The sequence below is a fragment of the Phacochoerus africanus genome, chromosome 14 (genome assembly GCF_016906955.1).
Source record: "Phacochoerus africanus isolate WHEZ1 chromosome 14, ROS_Pafr_v1, whole genome shotgun sequence".
Classification (NCBI taxonomy): Eukaryota; Metazoa; Chordata; class Mammalia; order Artiodactyla; family Suidae; genus Phacochoerus; species Phacochoerus africanus.
In genome coordinates this window covers 44,802,019-44,818,848 of record NC_062557.1, presented here as the reverse complement: position 1 = coordinate 44,818,848, position 16,830 = coordinate 44,802,019, and the positions used below count along the sequence as shown (strand labels likewise).

The window sequence follows — 16,830 nt, the reverse complement described above, 5'->3', positions numbered from 1 at the left end:
ATAGTCTTTTGTTGACCATTTGACTTGAGCATTTATATTTTTTAGGTTGCCAATATCTAACCAAGGCTTCTGACCACTTCATGTTTTCAAAACATTTAGATGTGTTTCTGCCACAGAGCAAGTGACTTGCAGTCGTGGTTCTGACTTACGTCTTCTTTTCCTCCTTTCTCATTCTTTTTTCTTCCTTTATGTTTTTTTGGGGGGGTTTTTTGCCATTTCTTGGGGCGCTCCTGTGGCATATGGAGGTTCCCAGGCTAGGGGTCAAATTGGAACTGTAGCCACCGGACTACGCCAGAGCCACAGCAACACCAGATCCGAGGTGCGTCTGCAACGTACACCACAGCTCACGGCAACACCGGATCCTTAACTCACTGAGCAAGGCCTGGGATCGAACCCACAACCTCATGGTTCCTAGTCAGATGGTTAACCACTGAGCCACGACGGGAACTCCCCTCATTCTTTTTTTTTCCTTTTTGAAAGCAGCCCAGGAGGCCTCAGAAAGAGATCCAAGTCTAGCCCATGACATGTGCTTTTACTAAGATCTGTTCCTCTGACTTACTGTCATTTCCATATCCCAGATTAGGAACTCTGCATCCAAGGAAAGTTCAGCACCACCAATTTCTCTTCTAGGTTCTAGTAAAAGGAGAAGAAAGGAGGAAACCACAGGGAAAAATGTTAAGAAGACACAGCATGAGTTAGATCACAATGGTCTTGTTCCCTTACCAGTCAAAGTCTGCTTCACGTGTAACAGGTATTTTTCTTCCATACTCGAGGGACTTTTCCTCGTATTCGGCAAATGTGTGTTCTCCTATTACCTCTTCTAAATCATGTATGTTAAATGTACATCATCTATATTCTGACGGTATGAGGACAGAGAGACTGTGACTAATTGACCAGTCTTGAATGTTTTACAACTTAGGTGAAGAATCATGACGCACAAGTTCTGTAAACTGTGATATTTGTTCTGTTTTGGCCACAGCATGTGGAGGTTTCCAGGCCAGGGATTGAATCCCCTCCACAGCAGTGACCGAAGCCACTGCATTGACTACACCAGATCCTTTAACCCGCTGTGCCGAAAAGGAATTCCTGTAAATTGTGTTTATAGAGGCTAGAATGAGAGGAGTTGGACTTAAATTGAAGCATGAGATATTTAGACTAGCCGACAGGAAGAACTCTGGCCAGCAGAGACATACATCCCTGGAAAAGGCAAATAATTTTTAAAGCACTGAAAGTAAGTTTAAAAGTAGTGTAGGAGTTCCCTTGTGATGCAGCGGGTTCAGGATCTGGCGTTGTACTACAGCAGCTTGGGCCACTGCTGTGGCGTGGGTTTGCTCCCTAGCCTGGGAACTTCGTATGCCATGGGCATGGCCAATAAACAAATGAATGAACGAAGTACAGGTATCATAGTGGCTAGTATGTATCAGACTGGATGACTTCCAAAAGCCTCTAGGCTGCCCCAGTTGTAGCTTCCCTGGGACACTGGTTTCCTTCAAATAGGTTCTCCTCAGTGACAGGAACCAGCTGCTTCAGTTACGGGAGCTGAACTTGTTGGCTTGGGTGTATTAGAAGGGAAGGATAGCAGGAGAAAAAAGCTATCAAAAGAAATGTTCCACAGCCAAAGCTGTAGGGAATTAGACCGCAGAGCAGCAGGACTCTAAGCTGGGCCCAGACTGTGCCTCCATTGCACCTGCAGAGCTCAGGTATGGTAGTTACAAACCATAATTGGCATTGGCTTACACCCCCTCCCTTGAACTATGCTTACATAAATGCGTTACAAAATCATTTTCAAAATCAACCTTTTTGGTTATCGGTTTTGCTGAGTCCTTCATTGCAGAAGAGAAATCTTTACTTGTTGTAGTACTAGACTTGAGAAAGTTTGCTAGTGATTTTCTTTTTTTTAAATGAAGTCTTTGCTTTCTTTAAAGGCGTAGAAAGAACAGAGCAGGGTTGACTGTCTTCCCCCAGTGGGTACTGAGCCTTGATCGCTCCTGCTCTGACAGCCGCTTTAGCCAAACTCCAAACAAACATTCTCTTCTCTGTAAGACACATTCCTCTTAGAAGAGAGAATAACGAGGAGCCTGGTGGAAGCCCCCAGCTTCATCCGTCTTCCTAATAGTGACTGTAGCGATCATTGGGAAGGAGAATATGGGAGAACATTGCTAGCATTGAGAGAGGGAAGCTGTTCCACAGGGTAGAGTCTGTTGGAATTCTCCCACCTTACCATAGAAATGGCCGACATGTCTTTTTTGCAGGAGTTGTCGTGTGGCCCCTCTTATCCAGTGTGACTATTGCCCCCTCCTGTTCCACATGGACTGCCTCGAGCCACCGCTCACTGCCATGCCCCTCGGCAGATGGATGTGTCCGAATCACATCGAACATGTGGTGGTAAGTGCAGCAGCGTCCTTCAGTCCTCTGTGGGCACAGCTGGGGCGTGGACTGGTAGAGTAGAAGGCAGAGTGCAGTCAGCTTTGTACCAGAGTTCACTTTAAATCTCTCAGATATGCTGGCTTCTGCAGACCATCCTCCTCAGCTCTGATTGCTTTGACATGCCTCAGCTGTGCATTTTGCTTTTTCCCACAGTGCTTTGTTTCAGCTGCACGGGCAGACTTAACCCACTCGCACTTGGTTGCCCATGAATAATTTCCTCTGTAATGAATGAAGCGGTTGATATTATAGCCCTAAAAGGGGGAATGTATTAGATCCAATCTTATAGAAATAAATGCTCACCAGTAGTTGCTTCCTTATTTTCCTGCTTCTTATTTTTAGAGGGAACAAACTAAGAAAGTTCTAAAATGTTTATTCTCATAGCACTGGCAGTTAACTGCCCAGTAACTTCAGAGCACTGGAGAATTGAAGAATTGAGGCAGATTCTAGACAGTCAACCATTTATTGAACACCTTATGTGTCCCAGGCACCAGTTGAGGCTCTTGCCTTTCTCTTACTTTGTTTACAAAGACCTTGTCATGGCACATAATATGTGTTCAGTAAGTTGTTGAATGAATGAGTGAGTGAGTGAATGGTATGAGGGTGCTATTATTACCTTATCTCCCGGGAGGCTTGGTTACATTTTCCAGATTCCTTCCTGGGACTACAATAGAACTGTAATTTGCTATCTCTAAAATAGGTTTAGGACATTTCCTGATAAGCACGGTCACTCAGAAGGTTGAATGGGAGAGGGCTTCAGCCGGAGCAGCTCCCACTTAAAGAGCGATCTTTCCAAATAAAAAAGGTCATTGCTTAAGACGTTGTCTATCAAATGGTGATAACCATGGAATGACTGCCGCCCTTCAGCGTGACAGTGTGCTCCCCACTTTGCACCAAGAGGAACTTGAGTTATAGGCTTGCACGTAAGGAAGAAAAGCTTTGCTTAGCCCTCTTCTTTTGGCGAATGCTGCTCAGAAAGGTTTATGTAGGAGGCAGCCTCTCTCTCAAGACTCAGTGTGCATGTTGTTTTGCCTCCATCTGGAAAAAAAAAAAAAACCATGAGCAGTCTACCCAAATATGAATCTGTAAGAGCGGCTTTCCAGCAGATGAGAAATTACTAATTTGGTGATTTTTTTATTAGCCACTTAGGAGTCTTTCCTAATTTCCTAATTAGGAAGCTGCTACACAGATCTTTTAAAGTGTAGGGGACCAGATGTGGAGGAGAAGAAGAGGCATCGTTTCTTTATGCCTTCTGTACGCTGCTGCAGGAACTTTTCTTCCCTCCCTTTGGCTTCTGAGAGCAGTCCAAGGTTTTCTGCCTGCTTTGGAGCAGGGCTGTGAGACCCAGATGGGTTCAGTAATGCTCCCTGGTACCACAGAGGAGGAATGGGGCAGGAGATACAGGATTCTGGTGGGAGAGGGTCCCTTGCTAGGAAGGGAGTCTGGAGCTCTCTAGGGCCAAGGCCTCCATCCCCTCTGAAACCTGTGAGCTGGATAGAAGACTGTTGGAGGCTGAGTTTGGAGGGGCACTTCTTGGCTCATTCCCTATTTCTGTCCCCCTCAAGCGTCTCTAAGGAGTAGGAACATAACCAGTTTTCCCTTGATGGATGGGGCAGGGCTGAGGGAGAACATCTCATCCATGTTCCCTGGCCTCTGACAGGCGTGTCGACATGCCAGCGCCTCATGGAAGGAGCCCATTTGGCTAAGGCTTCTGTTTTTTAAACATAGAGAATAGAGTTAGTTGGGAGGGAGATGGCTTTTGAGCTTCACCGCGGGAGTATGTCTGCTCTGTCCCTAGCTGAACCAGAAGAACATGACGCTGAGCAACCGGTGCCAGGTGTTTGACCGTTTCCAGGACACCATTTCACAGCACGTCGTCAAAGTGGACTTCCTCAACCGGATCCACAAGAAGCACCCTCCTAATCGCCGCGTGCTCCAGTCAGTCAAAAGAAGAAGCTTGAAGGTGAGTCACCGCCTGGTTGCAGGCAGGGTGGTGGTCTCTGATTGCCTTCATGAGGTAGACAGAGGATTTTGTCCTGGTTCTAGATGGGGAGCCTGAAGCCCCTGAGATTTGTCCGTGGTGTCTTAGCAATAGTGTGTGTGACCGTCACTGTAATACTCGAGGATGGAGGTCAGGATTGTGAAGTAGGCCTTCAAACACGGCCAGGTTTCTAGCTCTCTAAGGGTGAGTGAGTGCCCGGTAGCCCCTTCTACCAAACTTAGATGTGCTCTGCTGCTCCTGCCCCTCGCCTGGCACTCACTCCATCTGTTTCTGTTAGGTGGCCTCTTTCCCCAAGCTGTCTGGTGAGTGACAGTGAGGAGCTGTCCATTTTTCTGCGGTGCTATTAATACATCACCAGTACCCAAAAGTTGTGACACTGGTGTCACCTAACATTTATATGCATTCGACAGTTACTAAAGTGTGTCCACAGTGGTTGACAGGGGTAGTTCCTTCACTGAAAACCATTTGGAGGAGTTCCTGTCGTGGCTCACCAGTAACGAACCTGACTAGTATCTGTGAGGACACAGGTTTGATTCCTGGCCTCACTGGGCGGGTTAAGGATCTGTGAACTGTGGTGTAGGTCACACACATGGCTTGGATATGGTGTTGCTTTGTGGTGTAGGCTGGCAGCTACAGCTCCAATTTGACCCCTAGCCTGGGAACTTCCCCATGCTGCAGGTGCAGCCCCAAGAAAAAAAGAAAAGAAAAGCATTTGGGCAAGTTCCCTGGTGCCTTAGCAGTTAAGGGTCCGACATTGTCACTGCTATTTCTTGGGTCTCCGCTGTGGCACAGGTTCAGCCCCTCACCAGGTTCAACGTGCTGTGGACGTGGCCCCCCAAAAAAGCATTTGGTAGTATTGAGGCTGTCTCATAAACTCTTCGATCTCATTCATTAAACCTAGAGAGTGCAACACTGTATACCCATTTGTGAACTTAATTTTTCTCTTTTGAAGTAATCCTGCAGGCAGTCATGTGCTATGTGCCAGTGAAAACCAGCAATTCTCAAATACAGCCACTTGGTGGCAATCATACTTTAAAATCACTCACACCACAGCTATCACTTCCATTGGGTGTCAGCACTGGCAAGATGTTAACTGTTGAAAATTGTATAACAGACGCTTAACTGTGTAAATATTTATACTTCAGTGGAAACACCAGTTTTCCAAAATTAGATGAAGGTGTTCACTTGAGGGTAGAGTGTATCGGAGGTGGCCTGCCTCGTACTTTAGTTAAACATCTGCAAGCAATCTAGACTGTGTGCCTCACCATGTAGATCTGGTAGAAAGCTTGGCTACTGAAGTGAACAGGCCAGGGAAACTTGACAAAATCCTGTTGTTTTATGATGGCTCCTCCGCTTTTTTAAATGTTTTCCTCTTCTTGGGGACAAGTTACCTGAAAAGCATTTTGTTCTTACTGAGAGTGAAATGAGGACTGTGGCGCCGGAGAACAGGTGGAGAACTATTCCAGCTCTGTCCTAGAACGTTGGCCTTCATCCTTGATGTATAGCAGTGCAGGCAAAATCAGCTTGAGACCTTTGTGTCTTTGCTGAGGGTTCCTCGTCCCCACGGGCAGCCTTAGACTAGCCTACTACTCCGTTCCTCCCCCTTCCCAGACGAGCCCAGGGCATCAGCCCCACTGTTACTGGTAATGACTCTCAATTCCACATTCCTGGCCTTTATCCTCATAGCTGGCATACGAAGCAGATTCTCATCTGCCTGCCCATCCCACAGACATCTCAGTCTCAGCTGACCGAGACCAAAAGTCTTCTGTCTCTAAATTTGCTCTCTTCCTCTTGTATTTCTTGTTTCCGTGAAGGACAGCAATCTCTACACAGTCCCTCAAACCAAAATCGTGTGAACCATTTGCAGCTCTTCTTCCCTTATCCTCCATAAGGACTTGGTCACCAAATCTCTTGATTCTCAGGTGTTTCCAAGTCCACCAAGTGCTTTCACATCTCTGTGCCTTATATGCTGCTCCCCTACCTTTAGTTTCCTTTGTCTGCCTAAAACTTCCTCCAACTTCGAAGTCTCAGTTCAGATCCTGCCTTCCTGTGAACTCTTACCTAATCGCAAGCTCCTGCTCCCAAGACAGAAATAAGCACTCTCCTGAATGGTTTTTATAGCTTCCTAGACATGCCTATATTCTAGGACCCATTACATTGTATCGTGATGTTTCTGTGTTTATCTCCCCACTAGACTGTGAGCTCCTTGAGGGCAAGGCTGAAGTTTTGTTCATCTCTGGATCTCTAGCACTTGGCCAGTGCCCAGACTCAGGAGGTGCTCAATAAATGTTGGTTGAATGGATGAATGACTCTTTGCTTGTGTGGCTCTCTTTCTTACGTGGTATGATTCAGAGTGTGTCTTCTGTCTTTGTGGAACAAAGAGGTCTTCAGTTGTTTCATGAGTCATGAGTGAATGAATGAAGAAAACGGACACTGGTTGAATGCATGAGCCAGGTGTCATGCTGAGCATTTCCGTCGTGACTGTGACCTCATTTAACTTTTTATCTCTCAGATAAGCTCACTCACCTCCCAAACTTGATGCCAAACACTAAGAGCCTAGAATACCACTCTGAAGCCCTGTCCAGTGTCACTCTTAGCCTTTTTAGGCCAAAGCAGAAGGCAGCATGCCAGAAGGCCTGTTTTCCACAGGCCTTAGAACTTGATGAAGAAAAGCAGTAGGCGTGGCTGCTGTTCCCAGTTCTGCGCCTTCTCAAGCTGTGTGTGTGTGTGTCACAGTCAAAGAGATGAGGGTACAGAGCAGTAGCAGCCTGCTGAGCCTCCTTGTCCTCAGTGGACACCAGAGAGGATGGTTTTTCTTTGGGCATCAGCGCTACAAACAGCAGAAGGGCATGGTCGGGGCAGAAGCAGCTGGACATGTTGGCACCATCTCCCTCTCCTTCCTCCTGTCTATCCTAAACAGGTTCCCGACGCTATAAAGTCTCAGTACCAGTTTCCACCCCCTCTCATTGCACCTGCGGCCATTCGGGATGGGGAGCTAATCTGCAATGGGATCCCTGAGGAATCACAGACGCACCTTTTGAACTCTGAGCACTTAGCCACCCAGGCAGAGCAGCAAGAGGTGAGTGAAGTCAGGGCTGGGATTCCAAATCCACTCTTCTTTCCACCTTGCCGCAGCTGTACTGGAAGTCATCCCCACCCCCATCTTCTGCAACCCCACCCTCCGCAACCCTAATGTTCCCCACCCCCAGTTGAATATTCCAGACAGAACCTCTGGCTCAGATCCTGAGGCAAGTAAGAACGACAGAGTCATTCTCTCCATCAGTCCCCCTGTGTGCTATGAGACAGGCACATCTGTCCTGTAGAAGGAGATGAGTAGACCTATAGAGAGGTTAGGTGACAGTGCTGGACACAGCAGGTGCTTGGGTACTTGCCCTGTATTGGTGACAAGGTGAGCCTTAGGGGCAGAGTCAGAATGGGAATTCCAAGCTCTGCAGACCAGGGTGTTGCCTGCCGAGTATACCAACAAGCCTTGCTTGGGAATGGAAATGGAATCTCTCAGGAATCAAGCACACCCTTCCTGGGCATTCGCGATGGGACCTCGGAAACAGTGCTTGTCAGCTCTGCTGTAGCCCTGGCCGCTGTGGCAGGAAGGACCAGCGCCTCCCAGGCCTCTCACCCTCCTCTCCTCTCCTCTCCTTCCGTTGCAGTGGCTCTGTAGTGTTGTTGCGCTCCAGTGCAGCATATTGAAACATTTATCTGCTAAGCAGATGCCTTCGCATTGGGACTCTGAACAGACAGAGAAGGCTGATATTAAGCCTGTTATTGTGACTGACAGCTCAATCACCAACTCCCTGCAAACAGCTGACAAGGCACCTACACCTTCCCACTACCCCCTCTCCTGCCCCTCAGGGCTTAGCACCCAGAATTCCCTGAGCTGCTCTCCACCCCACCAGCCCCCAACCCTAGAGGACATCAGCTGCAGTTCTTGTGCGGAAAAATCCAAGAAAGCCCCCTGTGGGACTGCCAACGGGCCAGTGAACACAGAGGTGAAAGCCAATGGCCCACACCTCTACAGCAGCCCCACTGATTCCACGGACCCCCGGCGACTCCCAGGCGCCAACACCCCCCTACCTGGCCTCTCACACCGGCAAGGCTGGCCCCGGCCCCTCACGCCACCAGCAGCTGGGGGGCTTCAGAACCACACCGTCGGCATCATTGTGAAGACAGAGAATGCCACTGGCCCCAGCTCTTGCCCCCAGAGGAGTTTGGTTCCTGTCCCAAGCCTACCCCCTTCCATTCCCAGCTCTTGTGCCAGCATCGAGAACACCAGCACTTTGCAAAGAAAGACTGTCCAATCACAGATAGGACCTCCGTTGACAGATTCAAGGCCACTGGGCTCACCCCCAAATGCCACCCGGGTGCTCACTCCCCCCCAAGCAGCAGGAGATGGTATCTTGGCCACTGGCGCCAACCAACGATTCTGCTCACCAGCGCCATCATCAGGTGAGTGCTGCTCACCATTTCATGTTCTTCCTGGCAAGTAAGACTTAAGATTCAAAAAACACTCATATCCCTGTGAATATTTCGGAGGACTCTGATCTCTATTATTTGTCCTCCACACCGCCCCCCCGCCCCAATTCTGTGATAGAAGAGAAGGTACATGTTAACTTGTCCCTGTTTTACAGGCAGGACTGCGTAGGCTCTGAAAGCTAAAGTGGTAATTGCTTAAGGTGGCCTGCCAAGTCAGAGCAGGATTATAAAGACAGCCTGGGTCTCCTGACTCCACCTTTCCACCCCTTCCAGACTTAGTCTCCTGCCTGTTTGGTTCCATCACCTTAGAGGAAAGCAGCATGCTCTCTGGAGCCCTGCGCTCAGCCTGTGGTTCTGGGCTATGGCCTCAGTGCTTCTTGACCCACACCTGATCCAGATCCTCGGCACTGGCTCATTTTGAAGGAATTTCCATGTCAGGGAAATTAGGGATATAAAATAACACTGCCTTTGAGGGTACGCAGAGTGGGATGCCCACAGAGATTGGTCTGGCCCAAATGTTTGCCCTCAGGCCACATGCCAAAAGGCAGTCCCTTTATCCATAACTGGCCTGGTATGGACCTGCTCTTTCAGCTGTCCCCAGTCAGCATTCAGGACCTCAAGGTTGCTGATGCCAGCATCTGAACCAGGTTTCAGATGCTGCTGGAACCCCCTGTGGTCTCTCCCGACTGAACTGAAGCTGGCCTCCTAGTCAGCTGGGAGTCTCGGTAACCAGGTGACTGTGACTTCTCTGCATGGGGGCCCCTGGTCCCAGGATGGCCCCTACTCTCAGGCTCTTTTCCTGTTTCTCTGTCAACACCAACCTAGGTAGATTTTGCACCCCGTGAGTTCTGCTTCAGTACCCAGGAATTGCGGAGGCAGGCATCACTTATTTGAGTGAGTAGAGGCAGCAGGGAGCTAGTCATGGCCCAGAGAATGAAGCTGTCCCACCATGTTCCCCAGAGCAGTAGGTTTCACTGGTTCTCGGTGCTCTGGAGACTCCTGCGTGCCCGGGTGCATTGTCGTTCCACCTGCCCTTCCTCACCACACGTTTTTAGCTCTAGGAGTTCCAGAGCCTATGGGGTGAGAATCCAGAAGGGAACATCACCTTGGGTCCGAAATCCAGACCTGTCTCGGCAGTGGGGGATTGGACCGGTGGGTTTCCCTGAGGCGACGTAAGTAACAGTCTTCCTGCTCCGTCCCCAGATGGCAAGGTCAGCCCCGGCACGTTATCCATAGGAAGCGCTTTAACCGTACCCTCTTTCCCAGCCAACTCTACTGCCATGGTGGACCTCACCAACTCACTTCGAGCATTTATGGATGTCAATGGAGGTGAGTGAGCGAGCTGCTGCTCCACCACCAGCTGCCATGGTGAAGGTGCTGCCCCTGTGCGGCATTCAGCTCATTGAAACGGGCCAGAGGGCTGTGGGGTCTCAGAGGGCTGGGCGGTGGGATAGGAAAGAAAGCCCCTTGAGTTTCTGCCTTGTGCACATGCATACACACATAATCAGAGCCAAGCGGAACCAGTGAGAAGAGAAGAAAGGCATTTTAGGCAGATCACTTGGGCTTGAAGAATAAGACCAGGAGGAGCCTCACCCCCAAAATAGGGACCTCATCTGTGAGAAACACGCGAAGTCAGGGAGAACCGGGGCAGGCCAGGATCGCTATGAACAGTGGGAGGGTGGAAACTCCACGCCTCTGTATCAGACATCTGGGCCCTCCCCACGGGCAGGCAAGTGCTCTGTCTTCACCTTTCTAGGGCCACTTTACCTCACTGGGGAGGTGTCTGCACAGGCCGTGTTAGGGCCTCGCATTGCACATGCCTAGTGAGATGCTCGGCTCCAGATCTTTGTACCGCTTTGTACTCTGGTTTGGGAAAAATCATTTGGCTTAATTTTAGGGTTGCTGAAATATTTGCTGTCTGACCCTCACCTCCTTCCACCTTCCATTTCCTCCTCAGCTGCTTTTTTTTAATCTTTTTCTTTGGTTAATAGAAATCGAGATAAATATGCTGGATGAGAAGCTGATCAAGTTTCTGGCCTTGCAGAGAATACATCAGCTTTTCCCCTCCCGGGTCCAAGCTTCACCGGGCAGTGTCGGGGCACATCCGCTGGCTTCTGGAGGCCACCACACAGAAGGTGCGTGTGCCCACATCTGCCACCACAGCCCACCGTTAGAGCTCCCCTCTGCATGTGTGAACAGCCGTCTCCCCTCCGTGGGGAATCTCAGCTTTCAGTCTTCCCGTCCTCCCTGTCTGCCTTTACTGGGCTTAATGAAGCACCATGGTTTCTTTTCTCAGAAAGCAGGAAAAAGATGGCAGCCACAGCTTTCAGATCAGACTCGGGAAAGTCTGCTGTGACTCTTTCATACACATCCACTTGGGGACACAGAAAGCAGCTATGAGTGCCTTTGGGTATATGTGGTGTGTTTTCTGCTCAATTCCTTTCAAGTATTTGAATTAGAAGGGTTTCCCAAAAGGTACTTTTTCAAGTTTAAGGTTAGAAACAATAACACTTGGGCTAGCCTCCTGGAAATTCTTCCCAAAAGGTTAACTCTGCTTAGGGTATCTTCTTGAGGATTAGCCATTAAAAGCCTTGCTGTTTAGAAGTGTGGTCCCCGGACCAGTAGCATCAGCATCACCTAAGAGCTTGTTAGAATTGCAGAGCTCAGGCTGCACCTCACGCCTATGGAATCAGAATCTACGCAGGGTCCCTAGGTGATTCATATTTAAACTGAGAGAAACATTGGTCTGTGCTTTCTGGGGTTTTTTGCACAACCTTCCTATAGTATCTGTTGTAATATCTCTGATAAACCACCCAGCAGCCCAAGAGCTCCCAGTATTATCGTCCTTGAATTATATGGCCATCTTCAAAAATGGTCCTTCTTATTACCCCATGTGGGAAATGCTGTAAGTGGGGAGAGAAAGCCTCCCCCTGAAACAGCACAGTGTCAGATGTGTGTTTGGAGAGATGACTCATGCAATGGGATTATTTTCTCCAGACCGTGAGCCAGAGGTCCAGGTCCTTTTGGTTTGTGTTTGAGCACAGGTTCTGTTGATGCGTGTTTGGGTCCCAGGTTCTGTTTCTGAATGATCACATCCCTGTGTTTGCCTTGTAGTGCAGAGAAGGGAGGTACAGGCCCGAGCTGTGTTCTACCCCCTCTTAGGGTTGGGAGGAGCTGTGAACATGTGCTATCGAACCCTCTACATCGGGACAGGTGAGCTTAAAGATGGATACCTTCACCCATAGAGGCTAGAAGGGAGGAGGGAGGCACCCTTCAGGGCTCACTGGTTTAACCAGCAGGTGTCTGGACAGGGACCAAGAAAGGTAACTCTCAGCTGTTTGTCTTCCCTGCCTCAGGTCCTTTTGCCTTGTGCCCAGTATGGCATCTGGAGAGCTGAAAGTCAGTTCTGACTGCTGCTCAGTGAGGCATTCTATCTTTTTTTTTTTTTTTTTTTTTAAGGGCCACACCCACGGAATATGGGATTGAATTGGAGCCATAGCCTCTGGCTTACACCACAGCCACAGCAACACCAGATCCAAGCTGCATCCCCAGCCTGTGCTCCAGCTCATGGCAATGACAGATACTTTAACCCACTGAGCAAGGCCAGGGATCAAACCCATATTCTCGTGGATACTATTTGGGTTCTTAACCCGCTGAGCCACCATGGGAACTCCTCATTGAGGCATTTTAAACACCGCAGGATGGAGTTCCCGTTGTGGCTCAGGGGTAATGAACCCGACTAGTATCCATGAGGATGCGGGTTCAATCCCTGGCCTTGCTCAGTGGGTTAGAGTATCTGTCATTGCCATGAGCTGCGGTGTAGGTCACAGACACAGCTCAGATCTGGTCTTGCCGTGGCTGTCACGTAGTCTGGCAGCTATAGCTCAGGTTTGCCCCTTAGCCTGGTAATTTCCATATGCCTCAAGTGCAGCCCTAAAAAGACAAAAAAAAAAAACCACTGCAGGGAATGCCTGAGGAGAGGGCAAATGCGTTGGTCCCTGGAGGTCTTTGACAAAGCGATGGGGCTTACACATATTTAACCTTCACTAAGCCCTACATCTTGTGCAGCGGGACAGAGGAGCCCTCAGCCTGGAAACCCCCCTTTCTTTCAGATGATGTGATTTATGGGCCCTGAGCTACCTGTTGTTCCTTAAATGCCTGTCTAGAAGCTAACGCCCTCCCCGCTTAGCTCCCCCACCCATACACCTTACAGTCTGTTCTCTGCCTTCCTTTTCTCCTGCCACCTTGCAGGAGCTGACATGGACGTGTGCCTTACAAACTATGGTCACTGTAACTACGTGTCCGGGAAACACGCCTGCATATTCTACGATGAGGTGAGGGGTGGAGATGGAGTGGGAGAGAGCTCTTCCAACCTGAGGCCTATCCTAGGCGCTGGGGGTTTTTTGTTCAGTCCCTGGGAGTGAGGGGCAGGGGCCGAGCTCCAGTCCTTTCCTTCCCTCCCTGTCCTTCCTGGAGAAGAGTCTTGGTGTGAATGGGCATCGTACATGGCCGCCTGCTCCTCAGGATCAGGGCTCCCATTTCTGCTGAGGTTGGTCAGCAGGCTCAGTTGGCAGGGGGTGGGGGCAGCATGGAAGGAGCCAAGCCCTCCGGGCGGGTCCCTGTGAGTTTCATGGGCATCATCATCCTGCGTCAGTGAAAGTTATTTCACCAGGAGCCAGTGCTGGGGGGCGGGGAGGGCTTGTCTAGGACGGACAGCTTCCCCAAGGAGGTAAGTCTTGAGGCCCATTTGAAGGGGACAGGGAAGGGGGCCTGGGGACGAAAGAGGGCGCTCCCCAGGTAGAGCAGCACAGCCTTCTCCATGTGTCCTCTCTCCCCTTAGCCCGGGCCCCACGCAGCAGACCACACATCTTATCTTCCCTCCTCCTCCTCAGAATACCAAACATTATGAGCTGTTAAACTACAGTGAGCACGGGACGACGGTGGACAATGTGCTGTATTCGTGTGACTTCTCTGAGAAGACCCCGCCAACCCCCCCAAGCAGTATTGTTGCCAAAGTGCAGAGTGTCATCAGTAAGTGGGAACAGAGGCCTGTGGCCACAGGGCCTGCCGTTTTGGGACACATCCTCTCATGCCTCAGTCAGGGTGGCTCTGGCTTGCTGCCAGCGACCTGCTGTCTCTTGCTTTCCTGGCCCCATTGTCCAGCTTCTCCTTGCTCCTGGGCCCAGGAAAGGCCGCAGAGGAGCATGTGCTGTGCGCCCGCATGGGTGCACCCACCTACCAGGGGACTTCAGAGTGTCCCTCACCCCTGAGTCCCACAGCATCTGACATGGGGAGGTACGGGGTCCCACCCCTGGCAGGCGGCCCAGATTGGTTGGCTGCTTCCTCTTCCTCTCTTGTGACCTCTCCCTTTTCCCCAGGGCGCCGCCGGCACCAGAAACAAGACGAAGAGCCAAGTGAGGAGGCAGCCATGATGAGCTCCCAGGCCCAGGGCCCACAGCGGAGACCCTGCAACTGCAAAGCCAGCAGCTCGAGCTTGATTGGGGGCAGTGGGGCTGGCTGGGAAGGCACGGCCTTACTGCACCACGGCAGCTACATCAAGCTGGGGTGCCTGCAGTTTGTCTTCAGCATCACTGAGTTTGCGACCAAACAGCCCAAAGGAGATGCCAGCCTGCTGCAGGATGGGGTCTTGGCCGAGAAGCTCTCTCTCAAGCCCCACCAGGGCCCTGTGCTGCGCTCCAACTCCGTTCCCTAGGACTGGCGGCCACGTCACCTGCCTGTCCACCCAACCCAAGACTCCTGCAATGCAAAAATGTACACAAACCAAGCCTGGGTTTTTTCTATACTCCACCAGAAACCCTTCAACTACAATCTTTGCATGAAATGAAGAAAACCTTTTGACTGTTTTTTAAAAATCCTTTTTCTTTTCTCAAGTTCTAGGGGGCATTTGCACATATATTTGTACTCAACATTTCATGGGAAAGCGGCTGACCGAGCTGAGGAACAGCGTGGGCAGGGAGGGGAAGGCCGATGGTCTGGACACTTCCTCCAATACAGAACCGCTCCCCACCCACCTTCTGCTCCCTCCCCCTCGCCCGCCGTTGTAAAATAATCAGAAACTTGTTCTATTTTGTGGCAGTGACAATAGTTTTATATTAAAAGAAAAAAATACAGTTTTCATACAGCAAAATCTATACAATATCATTGTTTTATTTAATAAAGATCGCTACCCACCCTCCTCCTATGGTTCCCACCCTCCGGGTTCTTTTCCCTTTCTGCAGCAGTTGCACTACAGGTAGCTACTGTGTATTATGGACAAATGAGAAATGAATTCTTTTTCTGGCTGTCCATCTATTTTATTTCAAATAAGGAAAAGTGTATTTGGATTTTGTGTAAATACATCTAGTGATGACATTTTTTTCAATGTTTTTAAAAACTGTGTACAGTACTACATGTGGTAGAGCGTTTTCTTCAAATTGTCTATTGTAGCAAAAACGTTTTTGTCGTAAACCTGTTTTGTCTCCTTTTTTTGTTCTCTTGCCACTTCTCTCCTGCTCCTCCCATCCCTGGCTCCCTCCTCTCCTCCCTCCCCCCACAACTAGTACTGATGTACATAGTAATTGTAATGTTTTAGACTTTACAGAAACTTTCCTGTATTCTGTATATAAAAAAACAAAAATACTTCAAATTATGTTTTCTGCCTGTCTGTCCTACCTGTCATCACCCTTAGAGGGGCCCTTCTCTGAGGCCTCATTGAGGAAGTCTCATTCCCAGATACTCTGTCCCCATGGGAAGTTAGGAGAGGGAGGTGCTGGAGAAAAGTGAGGTGGGAGGGAGGGAGAGGAGGCTGGGGGGCATCCGCAAAGGGGCTTTGTGGGAGACTTGAGGGAGTTCAGAGGGCTCCGGTCTTTCGACATCAGGTTCTGCAAGAGTCCAAGAGTGTGCAGATCTCTGCTCCCAAACCAAGACATTAGGACAGAAGCTGCCACAGGACCCCGGCATTCTGGTCCAGAAGCTTTAACCAAAGGAGTTGGGGCTGCCTTTGTTCCCAGTTTGCTATCAGATTTCATCCATCTGTTCTGGGAGAAGTCCTACCTTGTTTTGTCCTTTTCCCCTCAGCTCTGGCTGGGAGTGGAGCAATTCATTAATTTATTCAAGCGGCGCTTGAGTTCATCCTCCTCCAGGACTTGAGTCTTGGTCTGGGTCACTTGGGGTGAGCAGTCAATAGAGCAGATGTGACCCTGCCTCTTGAAGCTTAGAGTCTAGTGTGGAGCAGTTTGTTGATTCACATGTCTTTGAAGAGCATGAAGTAAAAGAAACTCAGTCTCTTGGAGTTCCTGTCATGGTTCAGCAGAAACGAGTCTGATTAGCATCCATGAGGATGCAGGTTTGATCCCTGGCCTCGCTCAGTGGGTTAAGGATCCAGCGTTGCCATGAGCTGTGGCATAGCTCGCAGACTTGGCTCGAATCTGACGTTGCTGTGGTTCTGGTGTAGGCTGGCAGCTGTAGCTCTGATTCGACCCCTAGCCCGGGACCCTCCAACATGCTGTGAGTGTGGCCCAAAAAACCAAAAAAAAGAAAGAAAGAAATTCAGTCTCTAGATCCAGCCGTGCCATAAGTAGTGTGATGCAATCACAACTTTACAATGGCAGTTCCGCATCAAAAGATGTATACCCTTAATTTTTTTTTTTTTTCTTTTGGCCATGCCTGCAGCATGCAGAAGTTCCCAGGCTGGAGAGATCAAACCCAAACCACAGAAATGACAACTCTGGATCCTCAACCCACTGGGCCACCCACTGGAACTCCCTGAAAAAATTTTTCCTGAGGACCATCTCCTACTCCTTAGGGAACACCTCAGTGTGTATGCACTGTTAAGAGTACTTGGTACTTGTTTGTATATCAGGATTTTGCCTGGGGGGTGGACAGTCCATCCATTTACTTCATTAATACTCCAA

The 16,830-nt window shown here is 49.6% G+C and overlaps 1 protein-coding gene across 4 annotated transcripts in view; it reads left to right on the top strand.

The window, feature by feature from the left end:
- Positions 1-15,566, top strand: part of PHF12 (PHD finger protein 12) — a 43,832-nt gene extending 28,266 nt beyond the window's left edge. For 3 of the 4 annotated variants that reach the window (XM_047756740.1, XM_047756741.1, XM_047756742.1), the window contains 11 exons: positions 631-751; positions 2,253-2,385; positions 4,223-4,387; positions 7,347-7,505; positions 8,095-8,890; positions 10,121-10,246; positions 10,909-11,052; positions 12,032-12,130; positions 13,169-13,251; positions 13,810-13,948; positions 14,296-15,566. In XM_047756740.1, the coding sequence (XP_047612696.1) occupies positions 631-751; positions 2,253-2,385; positions 4,223-4,387; positions 7,347-7,505; positions 8,095-8,890; positions 10,121-10,246; positions 10,909-11,052; positions 12,032-12,130; positions 13,169-13,251; positions 13,810-13,948; positions 14,296-14,630 (2,300 nt within the window). In that variant the 3' untranslated portion in view covers positions 14,631-15,566. Of the gene's footprint in view, positions 1-630; positions 752-2,252; positions 2,386-4,222; positions 4,388-7,346; positions 7,506-8,094; positions 8,891-9,972; positions 9,998-10,120; positions 10,247-10,908; positions 11,053-12,031; positions 12,131-13,168; positions 13,252-13,809; positions 13,949-14,295 lie in introns of those variants that run through there. The other variant, XR_007131604.1, reaches the window with a different exon arrangement.
- Positions 15,567-16,830: the final 1,264 nt, after the last annotated feature.